Source organism: Salarias fasciatus, chromosome 23 (assembly GCF_902148845.1).
Source record: "Salarias fasciatus chromosome 23, fSalaFa1.1, whole genome shotgun sequence".
NCBI classification, from domain to species: domain Eukaryota; kingdom Metazoa; phylum Chordata; class Actinopteri; order Blenniiformes; family Blenniidae; genus Salarias; species Salarias fasciatus.
This window is the reverse complement of record NC_043766.1, coordinates 26,978,509-26,990,692: the sequence shown is the minus strand read 5'-3', so window position 1 is coordinate 26,990,692 and position 12,184 is coordinate 26,978,509. Positions and strand designations below refer to the sequence as shown.

General features: G+C 41.1%; 1 protein-coding gene across 1 annotated transcript; it reads right to left on the bottom strand.

Moving 5' to 3' along the window:
• Positions 1–659: 659 nt before the first annotated feature.
• On the bottom strand, positions 660–10,795 carry ankmy1 (ankyrin repeat and MYND domain containing 1). The gene is made up of 17 exons (XM_030082560.1): positions 10,562–10,795; positions 9,347–9,493; positions 9,059–9,253; positions 6,408–6,646; positions 6,074–6,290; positions 5,826–5,987; positions 4,700–5,104; positions 4,401–4,582; positions 4,114–4,285; positions 3,507–3,647; positions 3,282–3,389; positions 3,010–3,117; positions 2,759–2,881; positions 2,316–2,417; positions 1,479–1,661; positions 968–1,160; positions 660–862 (listed from the first exon to the last, which is right to left on the bottom strand). Exons 1-17 carry the CDS (start codon positions 10,793–10,795, stop codon positions 660–662), a joined length of 3,114 nt encoding a protein of 1,037 aa, XP_029938420.1.
• Between the last annotated feature and the right edge of the window lie 1,389 nt (positions 10,796–12,184).

The following is a 12,184-nucleotide window of genomic DNA, read 5'->3' as shown; positions in this document are numbered from 1 at the left end:
GTTGGGAAAAGAAACAAGTCTGAACATATCACCACTGGACAGTGACTGGCTCTGAGGAAGCAGCACTCTTCATTTTATTTCATTGGAGGAATTTTTAATTAATTAAATCGAATTTTCAGCCAGTCAGAGTAAAGATGATTCTGGACCAGAACTAACTTTCCCTGTTTCCATCACTTTAGTTTATTTTCATCATAGTCTGACATATGCAGGTTATTAGTTGTTACTTGATTCCCAAATGGGCCATAAAAGAGCAATGAAAAAGCCCTAAATAAAAACAGTCAGTGATAATCAACAAAACTCCAAATCCAGATTGAAAACAGTCAAAATGTTTGTTTAAAAAAAACATACAGGCTGTCCAATTATCCTGGTCACATTTTATTAATCAGCTGTTACCAGATTCTACAAAAATAAATACCACAAAACCTACTACAAAGCTGTAGGAACTGTTTCTTTTTCATATCATACTCATGCAGTTCAACCAACTTCTTTTCATCTGAAGATTTAGGCATGAATGAACTGAAATACAAAAAAAATCTAGTACAAATTCACTCTGATTTTCAGGCAAGGTCAAATGCATGCCACAAAAAAAAAAAAATCTTGGCATAGAGATATTTGCATTAGGTACAAAGCATTCAAATAAAAAAATATGCTTCATTTTTTCAGTTGAAGCTGTAGTTTTCCTTCGGGTTGATTTGGGTCTCTGGGACCTTCTTCTCCATGCTGACTGGCTTGGTGACCCGTTGGGATTTCAAGGTGACACCCGGTGGCCCTGCTGCTGTTTTGGACTTCAGCATGACAGTCAAAGGCCTGGTGCCTCTGGAGGCTCTGATCTCAGTTGCCTTTGGAGGGCCTTCCACTGACGCTGGATGGAGACAAACAGACAGACATTACACAAACCAAAATACAGATTTTGCAGGTATGCATTTCAGGATTTGTTGCACAGAGCATTGTTGGACTGAATCCCCACCTGTCGCCTCCATACACTCTTTCTTGTGTCCTTCATCCCATGCCTTGCGTTTGCAGGCCTTTGAGCAGTAGAGGACTCTGTGGCAGGAGCTACAAGCAGTCAGCTTCACAGACACAGAGCGGCCGCAGTAATAGCAAAATTTAAACTGCGGTTTCCTAAGAGAAGGATCACATGCATCAAGTTGGAAATTCGCCTCTGAAATACGTTGTCTAGAATATTCGGAATATGAGCAAAGGAAACAAATGAAAATGCCCTACATGAATATCTTTGTATGTTTACCTCTGGTTTCCCGCTTTCCGTCGGTCAGTAAAGGACCTGCTTGTGCCAGTGTTTGCAATTTCTTCTGCAATATTGGCACCTGTTATGTATTTAAAGGAAACATACAGTTAAAAACACATTCTATGACTCAATTAAACTTTAAAAGACATTTACAAATTTTCACTTTTAAAAACCAGATATCACAATGATCTTCAAATGGATGAAGTAGTGTAAAATATGAATAGATAAGCACAGATAGGTTGCATTTACTGTTTAACTTAAGGATTCGCTCTCTCTCTAAATTCTCTTTCTCCTTTTGGGCAGCAGCGTTTTTGACAAACTCTCCCATCATGGTCAGCAGCTGGCGTCGTGCTTTGTATGTTTCCATCTCACGAACGTTTAGAGCGTGAAAAGGAGTGTTGGCAATTCTCACATCCTGAAAAATGACACATAAACATACATTCATGTGAAGCTCTTCATTGAGAAATTAAAAAAAATAAACAAACTTATGTTATCAGTAAAACTGTGTTAGACTTTACTTTGTAGCTCAAAAAAACAAAACAAAACAAAACAAAAGTTAAAGCGACACTAAGGAACTTTTCAACCTTAATAAAACATTTTAATATCTTTTGTGATGACACATCGACTTACAACGGGTTGAATGACCCCTCTGTCACGGGCTGAGGGCGTCAGTATTGCTTTCACTTGGACTAAGAAACTGTGAGGAGGGTGGTAGGAACCCAGCACACGGCATGCGTCACATTATGATATAATATTGTTTAGCCACCATTAGATTCATTACCTCGTCGCTATCCGTCCTTCACACAGCCACTGGAAACAAATGTAGGCGAGTTCAGTGTGACAGCACGCCACCGGGAGCAGCATTTTACGACGTCACGCACTAGTCCTCATGGGAACTGTAGTATTCCTTTAGGCAAAACACTACCGCTTTTGTCCACTGGCGCCGCCAAAATCAACGGAAACTGAAAGTTCCTTAGTGTTACTTTAAATCAAAACTTTGTAATTGTGTTGTTTCTTTTTTGTGCAGTGGGAAAATGAGATACACAGAGTTTATAAAAACAGTTGTTACCTGCTTGAAGGAGTGGTGTGCATAGTCAATCACAGTTCCCATATCTTCACCTACTTTAACTGGCATCAAGAAGTCAGCACCGGCTTTGGCTAACATCTTTAACTGGATCAAAAACACAAATCAGTTACACCCTTTTAGTAAATCAATACAAGAGATCAACAAGAAAAAAAAAAACATCTGGTATGTTCTAACAATTAGATTATTGTATGTGATGGCTGCCAGAATGTAAAGTATAGAATATAATTAAGGTTAAAAGCTTAAAGATAGCAAGCTATTTCTGAGTTTTGTACACAGAAAGAGAACAAAGTTTATAATGCTTAATATGTAAATCACCTGATTAAAAAAATGGACTGCATTTGCAGAATTGAGGAATCTAAAACAACATTTGGACAAACATTTCCATCAACACTTCTGGATATGTGCGTGTGAGTTTCTGTGTGTACCAGTTTTATCCGGTTGCCCACGAAGCTGTAATTGATGTTGACGAGAGCACAAAGGGCGCTGCCCACTGTGGGACCCAGCAGTATGTTGGGATCTGCACCACCATTCAAAAGCACCTCCACTGCCTGAGTAGCAACAACAACAAAAATGTCTTTGACAAAGTGAGGTTTGGTAAACGTGTCTCTGTTAGTCTGTTTGTGTGTGTGTGTGTGTGTGTGTGTGTGTGTGTGCGCAGGACGAGGAGTGCTGCTACCAGGTCATTTCCGCTTGCTATAGCCAAAGACAGGGGTGAGTGTCCACTCCACAGGAGGTCTGTTCTGGCTCTGTGGGACACCAGGAGGGCAACCACTTCGCTGGCATTCTGCAATCAAACATTTATCCCATCATGAATTTCATGATTGAGTTCTATGTGCTCTTTTGTGTCACCCTCATGAATAAACTAGCCACTTATCGTGCACTTCGAAGTATCTTAGCAACACATCCCGTTGGACTGGTGGTCCTATGGACACCACAGATTTGACTGACCTGGTAATCACTGTCTCTCTGACATGCTACATGCAGGGCTGTTCGACCTCCGCCTTTCAGATGTGGGACCTCACTGGTGCACAATAATTCTGTAGCCGTCATGGCAGTCTGTAAAAGAGTCACATTTTCTGTTCTCCTTTTTCTTTTTTTTGCTAATTCAGATAACAGTTCCTTCACCAGTAATGTCAGCAAGTAATGAATTTTGATGATTAAAATCACATATACCCTGTCCTGTTCGTACATCTCATCCTGGTCACAAGCCTGCGAGTCTGGGTCAGTGATAGCATGCAGCAGCAGCTCTGTGATTCTGGGACCTGCTGATCCTGGAAGTGCTGCAGCCACATGAAGCGGATATAAACCTTTTTTCTAAAAAAAAAAGAAGAAAAAAGAAAGAAAGGAAAGAAAGAAATAAAGATATGATATTAAAGGAGATTTACAAAAATCACTGAAAAAATAATATGAGTAACCCAGAAACACAAAAAAAAAAAAAAACTGAACTTTTTTAGAATGTACATATATTTGTTGTTTTTCCAACTGTATTTTCATGCTACTAATTATATTTCTAATAAAGACAAATGTCCTAGAGCAGTCCTTCACAATCCTGCTCCTCAAGGACCATGTTTTGGTCTTTTGCTGCTCTAGCACACCTGACTGTGGGGAAATGAGTTTTCATGGTGCAAAATGTTTTCGTCTTGCAGAGGCCCGATAATGAGTCATTTATATGAGTCAAGTGTATTGGAGCAGGGAAACATTTAAAACATGCGGGACAGTTGTCCATGAGGAGCAGGCTTGTGAAGAACTGTTGTTGAGGAGAGAAAACTTGACTCCCTACCTCTGCTGGAAGGGGAATGTCGGTGCGAGCTCCACACAGCAGCAGTCGTCTTACTGCCTCAGTGTCGGCAGCCATAATAGCCAAAAAGAGGACAGGCATTGGCACCACGGATACGTTTGGGTCGGCTCCTCGTTCCAGTAACAGTTTGAGGGTGTTCAAACGAACACGGTGCCTGGTCCGGTCATCAAAACAAGTCAAAATCACAGACAGAAATACACAAACGGTGTAACATTAGTGTCATCTGAACAGAAAAAAGAAGCGGTGAAGTGAGTTGATGGAGAACTAACTCAATTTTCATGGCAGCCATCTTTCGTACAGTCCCCTGTGTGTCACAGTGCCGAAGAACACCTATACGACTCAAAGCTTCTGCTGAGCGCTGCATCACTTCCTCTGTGACTTGGATGTTGAAGCTGCTGACTGAGCCTGCTGAGTCAAACGCCTGCTTTGTGGTCGGATCCTGGTCTTTGTCCTTCTGCAGACAGAAAAAAATCATAAAGGAAACTTCAATATGAACCAGGTATGTATGGATCAAACCAAACATGGAAAAGGATTTCTGAACACAAACAACAAAAATGTGTCCCGCTACCTTAACTGGATGCTCCCGCCACTGCACATGGCCCAGTGCAATGTGACCGTCTAATACTTGAATGGATCGCTCCACAGCAGGCACTTCCTCATTTCCTCTCTCCTCTATACTCTCCACATGTTCCAGAAGTTCCGGTCCCTTCTCTTTATTTTCATTTCTTGTCTCAGTTGCTGTGCTTTCCATAGTCTCAACATAAACCTCTTTCTTTTCCTGTGTTTCATATTCTCCTTCCATAATTTTCACTTCACTTTCTCCTTTTCCCCAAGCGTGAACACATCCACTGTCAGTCTGATTTCCCTCCTCTTTGCTGTCTTTGTCAACCTCCCTTCTCTTCTGGTCTCCTTTGTCTCTCCTGGTATCTTCACGGTATGTACACATTCCATGATTCACTTCTCCCTCATCATCCTGTAAATGTTCGCAATGTGCTGGGGTCAGAGGTTCATCCACGTCAAGGTAGCATTCACTGTCACGCTCACAGTCATTGGACAGTTCACTTCTGGTATCTAAGATGTGCTCTGTTGATTCTCTTGATGTCCTTTAAAAAAAAAAAAACACCTATAATTACTCTAATAAATTGTTTTAAGGCCTCGTCCATAACTAGTTAAATGGTTGTAGACAAAAGAAATAGTAAATCTATTAATACAACATTTTCAAGACCATTATTAGTGTTTTGCTTTGTCTCATTACTGGATAAAGGCCGATTAATAAATCAGAGAATGCCCAGCACCAGTCAGCTACATACATACCGGTGAGAGAGGTGGCTCTGGCTCGTGTGATTTGTGAAGGTTGTGTCCGTGGTCTGAGGTCTGTTGTTCAAAGCAGAATCTTGGTTGATCTGCCGACTGCTGCCACAAAAAGATGAAGACTCCAGCAGCTGATGATATTTCACAGAATGAGTTTGAGAGAAAGGTGTGGAGACATGTAATCAGGAAATTAACAGAATTTCTGGGGGCACCACTGAAATTTATGTTAGGCATTATTCATCAACAGCATGAATTTCAAAACAACTTATTGGCTGTTTGAATAGAAGGCATGCTATAGACATGTTTTGGCCAGTCTAGTAAGTCAGCTGACAATAATCAATATATGTATAAAGAGGCTTCAATAACTTGGAAACAAGTCCTACCAAAGCTTTGGAAGAGGATTCAGTCAGAGCTGTGTCCAGACACTGGAAAGGGTAGTAGAGGATGTGGCACACAGCAAGGGCAGACATGCCTTGATGGTTTAATTTGTCAATATCAACGCCCATATCCAACAGGAGATTGATCACGTCATTGTGACAATTTATCTAACAGGAGAAGAAAACAAACAGTGTGGGAAACTGGAGGACTATGTGAACCCTGAATAGACAATAGAAAAACTGCAATGCATTACTGTTGCTGCAATCAGTGCAGTGTGTCCTGATGCATCTGCGACGTCAGGGTGGACATCGCCGGTCTGGAGAATTTGTGACAGCGCATGCAGGTCTCCTTGGGACGCGTGCTGGATCATAAGCTCAGAACTAACTTCTAAAGGTCCTTTAGGACCAAAACTTTCCCTGTTCATAGAAAGAACAGCTGCCATATCCCATCCTATATTTTTGGCATAAAGTCTGCAAGAAAACGTACACAAACACATTGTTAAATTCCACTCGTAATCCTGTGAAGAAAGACGTTTGGGGATTTTGGCAAAGTAGTGTGTACAGAAGACACTTTTCAGTATACGAGACCTGTGGTTGTTAATGTGAGCCTGCATGCGGGTCTGTAAGGGCAGAGAGGACAGAGGGTCCCTCTCATAGCCTTTGTGTGGATGAGCGTGTGACTCCCACAGCTTGCCGTGGAAGAGTTGGTCCAGTTCTCTTCTTCGACCAGGGGGAAGTGGCAAGTGGTCACCATCTGCTGAGTAACTCTCAATGCCAGGGGGAAGGATGAAGTTGTCATCTGAGAGAAGATCGCCGTCTACACTCGCCTGAAGGTGAGGGAACTGAATCTTACCAACATTGCATTTAAATGATTATTCAATATTGCAGTAATTAGGCCCGAGCCCCTGGCCTGCCAAGGGCGAAGGGCCTATTGTTTCTGCAACACAGACAACGACTAGTCGAGCGCGCAGCGCTCGACCTCAGGCCTTTCACACTCTCAAAACACACAACGATGACAAGTCGAGCGCGCAGCGCTCGACCTCAGACATCATACAACATGTCCAGACACACACACACCGACACGCACTCACACATACGCGTGTACAAACACAAAAATGCACACACACACACGAATTTTCGAGCGCGCAGCGCTCGACCACAGGCCTTTCACACACTCAAACGTACAAAAGTGACAAGTCGAGCGCACAGCGCTCGACCTCAGACATAGGCCAACATGTCCAGACACACACACCCCGACATGCACTCATACACACCTGTACAAATACAAAAAACGCACACACACTCTAACACACAAACATGACTTGTCGAGCGCGTAGCGCTCGACCACAGACATTCACACTCTCAAACACCTGACAGATGCGTCGGGCTTGTCGAGACCTTTCTGAAAATATATAACATGTGGGCGAAATAATGGCAGAAAAAAAAAAAAAGCATATTGTTTTTGCAAAAAATATTATTCTTTCTTTCTTCTTCTTCTTCTTCTTCTTCTTCTGCTCTTTAAACTGGAATTTGACCCCCTGAACATGCTCGAAAACTCACCAAATTTTGCACAAAATTCAGTTCCGGTGAAAATTTTTTTTTAATATGTGTTTCAATATTGGGATTTAAAAATTGGCTCTACAGCGCCACCTGCAAAACCCAAAATGCATTGCGTCAATGGGAGGGGGTCCGCAATAAACTTTGTCGTACAGCCACAAAATTCGGTATACACATGCGCGTTGTTGGGACAAACAAAAATTATTATTATGACCCCGACCTCAAAACAGCAGGAAAGCAGCCAGCTCGGATTGAATTTTCAAAATTGCTGAGTCAGCGTTTTCCAGGACGTCGTACAAAATGTTCGTTTTGATCGTGCGCTGCTCCAAATGAGCTGAAATTTGGTGGACACCATCTACACAAGTAGACAATTAAAAGTTATCCAATTCACAAATCTTCAGATTACGGTTTCCGCGTGGCAACGCCGCAAAGTTGATGTCAAATTTTGCCATTTTTTCAGTGTGATAAATGGCTGCCATTTCTACATAATGACTCCAATCCACACCAAATTTTAAACACTGATTAATCCTTCCTTCCTGGACACATAGACAGTGAAATTTTGAAAATCGGCGTTACAGCGCCCCCTACAGAATCAAAATAAAATCTGTATGGGGAGTAAAATTATTAGTTTGTCAGAAATTAATGGAATTTGGGTGATAATTCCTTCATGTCGTCCCGATCAAAAACGCAAATGGTAACCATGTTGTAATATCAACGGTGTTGCCGTGGCGATGGCTGAAGTTCCCCATGTTATTCTAATGGGCCCAAGTGAAAAATCTCCCATTAGATCAAATGTACTTGTTGCCATGGAAATGTGCCAAATTTGACAAACATCAATGAAAGAATAAAACGGGGCGGGTCAGGTAAGCAGCGGGCGAGGGCCTTTTGACGCCGCTCGCGGCTTTAATTTACCTTTGAACATGCTCTACCATTTGTCTGAGTACCGCTGGAGAAAAACTGTTTCTGGTTGGGAGATTAGAAAAAGCAGTTAGATGAAGTATTGTTGGAAAATTAGTCCCTACTTTTTACTTTGTTGATTTGATATATAGCTAACTCTGAGAATAATCTCATTTTATTTGTTACATGTAAGATAATAATGGAAAAACAATTCATTATCAAATTAAAAAATATGTAAAAAAAAAAAAAAAACTCTTTACAGAAACAAGAATTAGTGAATAAATAGTTAACCTGCAAGAATTAAAAAAGTCCTGCAGCATCACTCATGCTCCAGTCTGCCCTCATGTTCATGTAAAGACACTTGTATTTATGCACTGGGCAATAAGTGGCTGGTTGATCTCAGCCATGGAGCACTCAGTGATTAGATATAACTGGCAAATATTTGGCTTATTCATGGAAATTAATAAACAGCATTACTGTGTTAAATGTTTTATGAATAGAGAAGGGCAAATAAATGGAGTCTAACACTTGCATGTGGAATGGACAATTATTGTAAAACATTTAATAAGGCATGTGGAATTTAGACAATGCAACTATGTCAACATAGTGTTAAAATGATCTTCTTCAGTTTGAATCACTTTAACAATCAACGCTTTTTAAACGTTCCTTCAATGAAGACTGCCAGCGCTCAGTCAAGTTTTTCCATTTTTAGTGAAACATAGGATAACAAGGAGAATGTCGCTGTAAGCTGTTCACAGACAGTGGTCTTGGCATGTGGCACGTACCTGAGTGAAGGAATCAGCTGTGGCATTTGGGTCCAGGTAAGCAGCATACTCAGGGAAGGACTTGAGGCTGAAACAATCCTCTACAGAGGAACAGAGCTTCAGCAAGCGCTCCCCGAGCCACAGACCCACATCTTGTCGCCCGTCTGGATAACTCATCACACCTGGGCCAAACCTCTGGTCATTGTGGTACAAACCCTGAGAGGAAGGGGACAGTTGACTAAAACATGCTAAAATCCAAAGTTAAAAACAAAACCCTAGTGTCTGTCATCCACGCTGAATCCAACTTACCTGAAAGGTGGTTCCATCAGGGAACGCATGTTGTCCATGCCCCTCCCTTCTGTTAAGGTAAAACTTCCCAATAAATTTGTGTCCTGTTGGCCAACAGTACACAGCATCGCCATGTCTGTAGTCTTTATAGAAATAACCCTCAAAGTACTAGAGAAAGAAACAAAAAGATACAGAATGTAAAGAACAATGTGCTTTCTCTACACCAGAAAAACAATACAGAAGGCACCAAACTTTATTGCTGCATGACCATTGACCACAAGATGCTGCAAAGAAAACCATTGGTGCTGTGCATCCCCCTCTCCAGGACACCTCCAGGACACCTTTGACTTTTAAAAGGATCCTGTCATCCCAAACACTCACTCTTTGAGTTGCAGGGAGTAATGAGCATACCTGCACTGAGAGGCAGGTTCATGGTTATTTGAGTTAGGGTTGTCTTTCTATCATCTTGAATCGTTCTAGCCACTCTGCGCTGATGTCTGGCATCAAAGATGCATTTCAGCACTGAGACCACACTTAGACCAGCCGGTCTGACACCAACAACCATGGGACAGTCAAAGTCATCATTATTCACCATTCTTGTTCTAGTCTAGACAAAGTTTACATGCTTTGAAATAGCTAACCATGTGATTGGTGAACTATTTGTGTTATTAAGCATTTGAACAGTAATGTCTATAGATTCGCCAGTTAGAGGTGATGCTGTACATTTCTGCATGTGACTGCACGCTGTTGGCTTATATTAATTCATCTTATGGCTTTGCAACTTCCATCCATCAACATTTTATGTGATTCAGGGTTGCCAATCTAAGTGTAAAAGAAGGATACACTGGACAGTACTCGCCTATCGAAAGGCAAACATCGATCATCAAAACAAGCTTGTAAAATGATATAGCCTCGACAGTCTCGCGTTTTCAGTAGTTTTACTACAGTTTGATAGCCCAATGTCATATATGCACACTTCCCAAGTGGGATGAATAAAATGTATTTATTGTTTTCAAACACATTTGAGCTTGGAATGAGTGGCACTGGACTATTTCTATCATTACATTTATTTAAAAATCACGTTACGTATTCTACCTTCTGTTTGGAGTAGCTTTTATTTCAATACATTGGAGCCCTCGTGTGGTGTTTCACCATTGTGTAGCTGCTACATGATGATGGATCGTTTCTGCACTTTGCTGAATCATCTTATCGCGCCACTTGTCTTCCTCGTATTACCTCTCCATTTCTCCAGCTGAACCTTCCTTTGCCGTGTTTTAAGCCATTCACAATGCCCCCCTCATATCTGGATCCATCATTCCACTCCTTAACACCGAGCCCTGTCGGTGTCTCCTCCCTGGCTCCTGCTCCGGATCCCGAGACGCTGCAGTCCGCCTGATCCGCACCTCCTCCTCTTCCTCCGCCTTCTCCCACAACAAACCCCGCAGCACTTTCCCCGTCCGCCGAGTGCATTTCACCCCGAATATACTCCTGAAAATAATCCCGTCAAGTCCATTTGAGCATTTGATTTGTAGGTAGTAAACTTTAAGAGGTCAGATTTGAGGCTTGACCTGAACGCGAGCGCTGGTTGTCATGACAACGACGCAGTCCTGGAGGGCGGAACTCACATGCGACGCATGCGCGGACCAAAGCTAAAGTAGCTTGAAGCTAGTAAATTTGTAAACAAAACACTTCGGGTTGTGTAAAATTACTTTCACTTTCCATCTGTTTCAAGAGGGGTCACAAACAGGTTTTATTTTTTTTGACTATTTTTCCTCCTACAGATACAACGTTAAAGAGATTATAGAGCAATTTACGATGATATTTTTGGAACAATTTTTGACACTATTAACTAAAAGAAGCTTATTTTCGTGCGAAACAGATAAAGTCTGACTGAATGATGTTCCGGGAAATTTTCCACAACAAATTTGCTCTTCAAACAAATAAACAAAACAAGAGCAGATTCTAAATACATAAAATATATAATTTTCATGGTCAACCCGTCTTCTAACCCTCATTATGCTGGACTACCAGTCCGCAGTATTAACAAAGTTATCTTACCACAAAGTAAGTTTGTTCCTATTTTGATATTCCTTATACAATAAAATTAAGTGACTACTTTCAGATTGTTTGTGGAGTGAGATGAATTAATTTCAAAGATTAACAAAAAAAAAAAGAAAAAAAAATGCAAGTAGGTCATTGTCAGACAGCAAGGTTATCCATGTTAAGTGGAAGTACTTGTCCATAGAGACCGTGGCATTGAGCCACACTGTGTCTGTGTGTGTTAAGTCACCTGACACTTGTTCCTGTCACTGATATGGGTTCACTTTGTTTCAGCTTCTGTTGTGAAAGTAAGATGATAATGGATGACAATTCATGAACACATTCTGAGAATTGTGTGACTCTTAAAATTTTGAATGTTTTGAAATACTTACAATTAAAAGTCAATTAACCAACAACACAATTATCAACTCTAAACAGAACCAGGTCAGTGAATGGTGTATGAAAACAGTGAAAGTTGAGAGGACCTACAAATTTAAAAGTTCATCTATAAATTGTGTAATTTTGAGAGCTGTACATGTGCTAGCTTTTCCCCCACTGTATCCAAAATGTTTGATCAAGTATTTGATCAAACTATGAACAAGCGTTCTCCAGACATTGTTAATGCATATAACCCACTTACCACTTTAAAGATTTAATGCACCTCTCAAGTTTAACCTTTGGAAAAAACAGAAAACATATTAGTTTCTGTATTGTATAGTCTCGAGGAGCCAGTGAACTGTCTAAACTTCAGGTAACAGAATACAAGGAAGGAGAGCGAGTTAGATACGATCTTGAATTAAGGATGCCTCGGATCTTTCC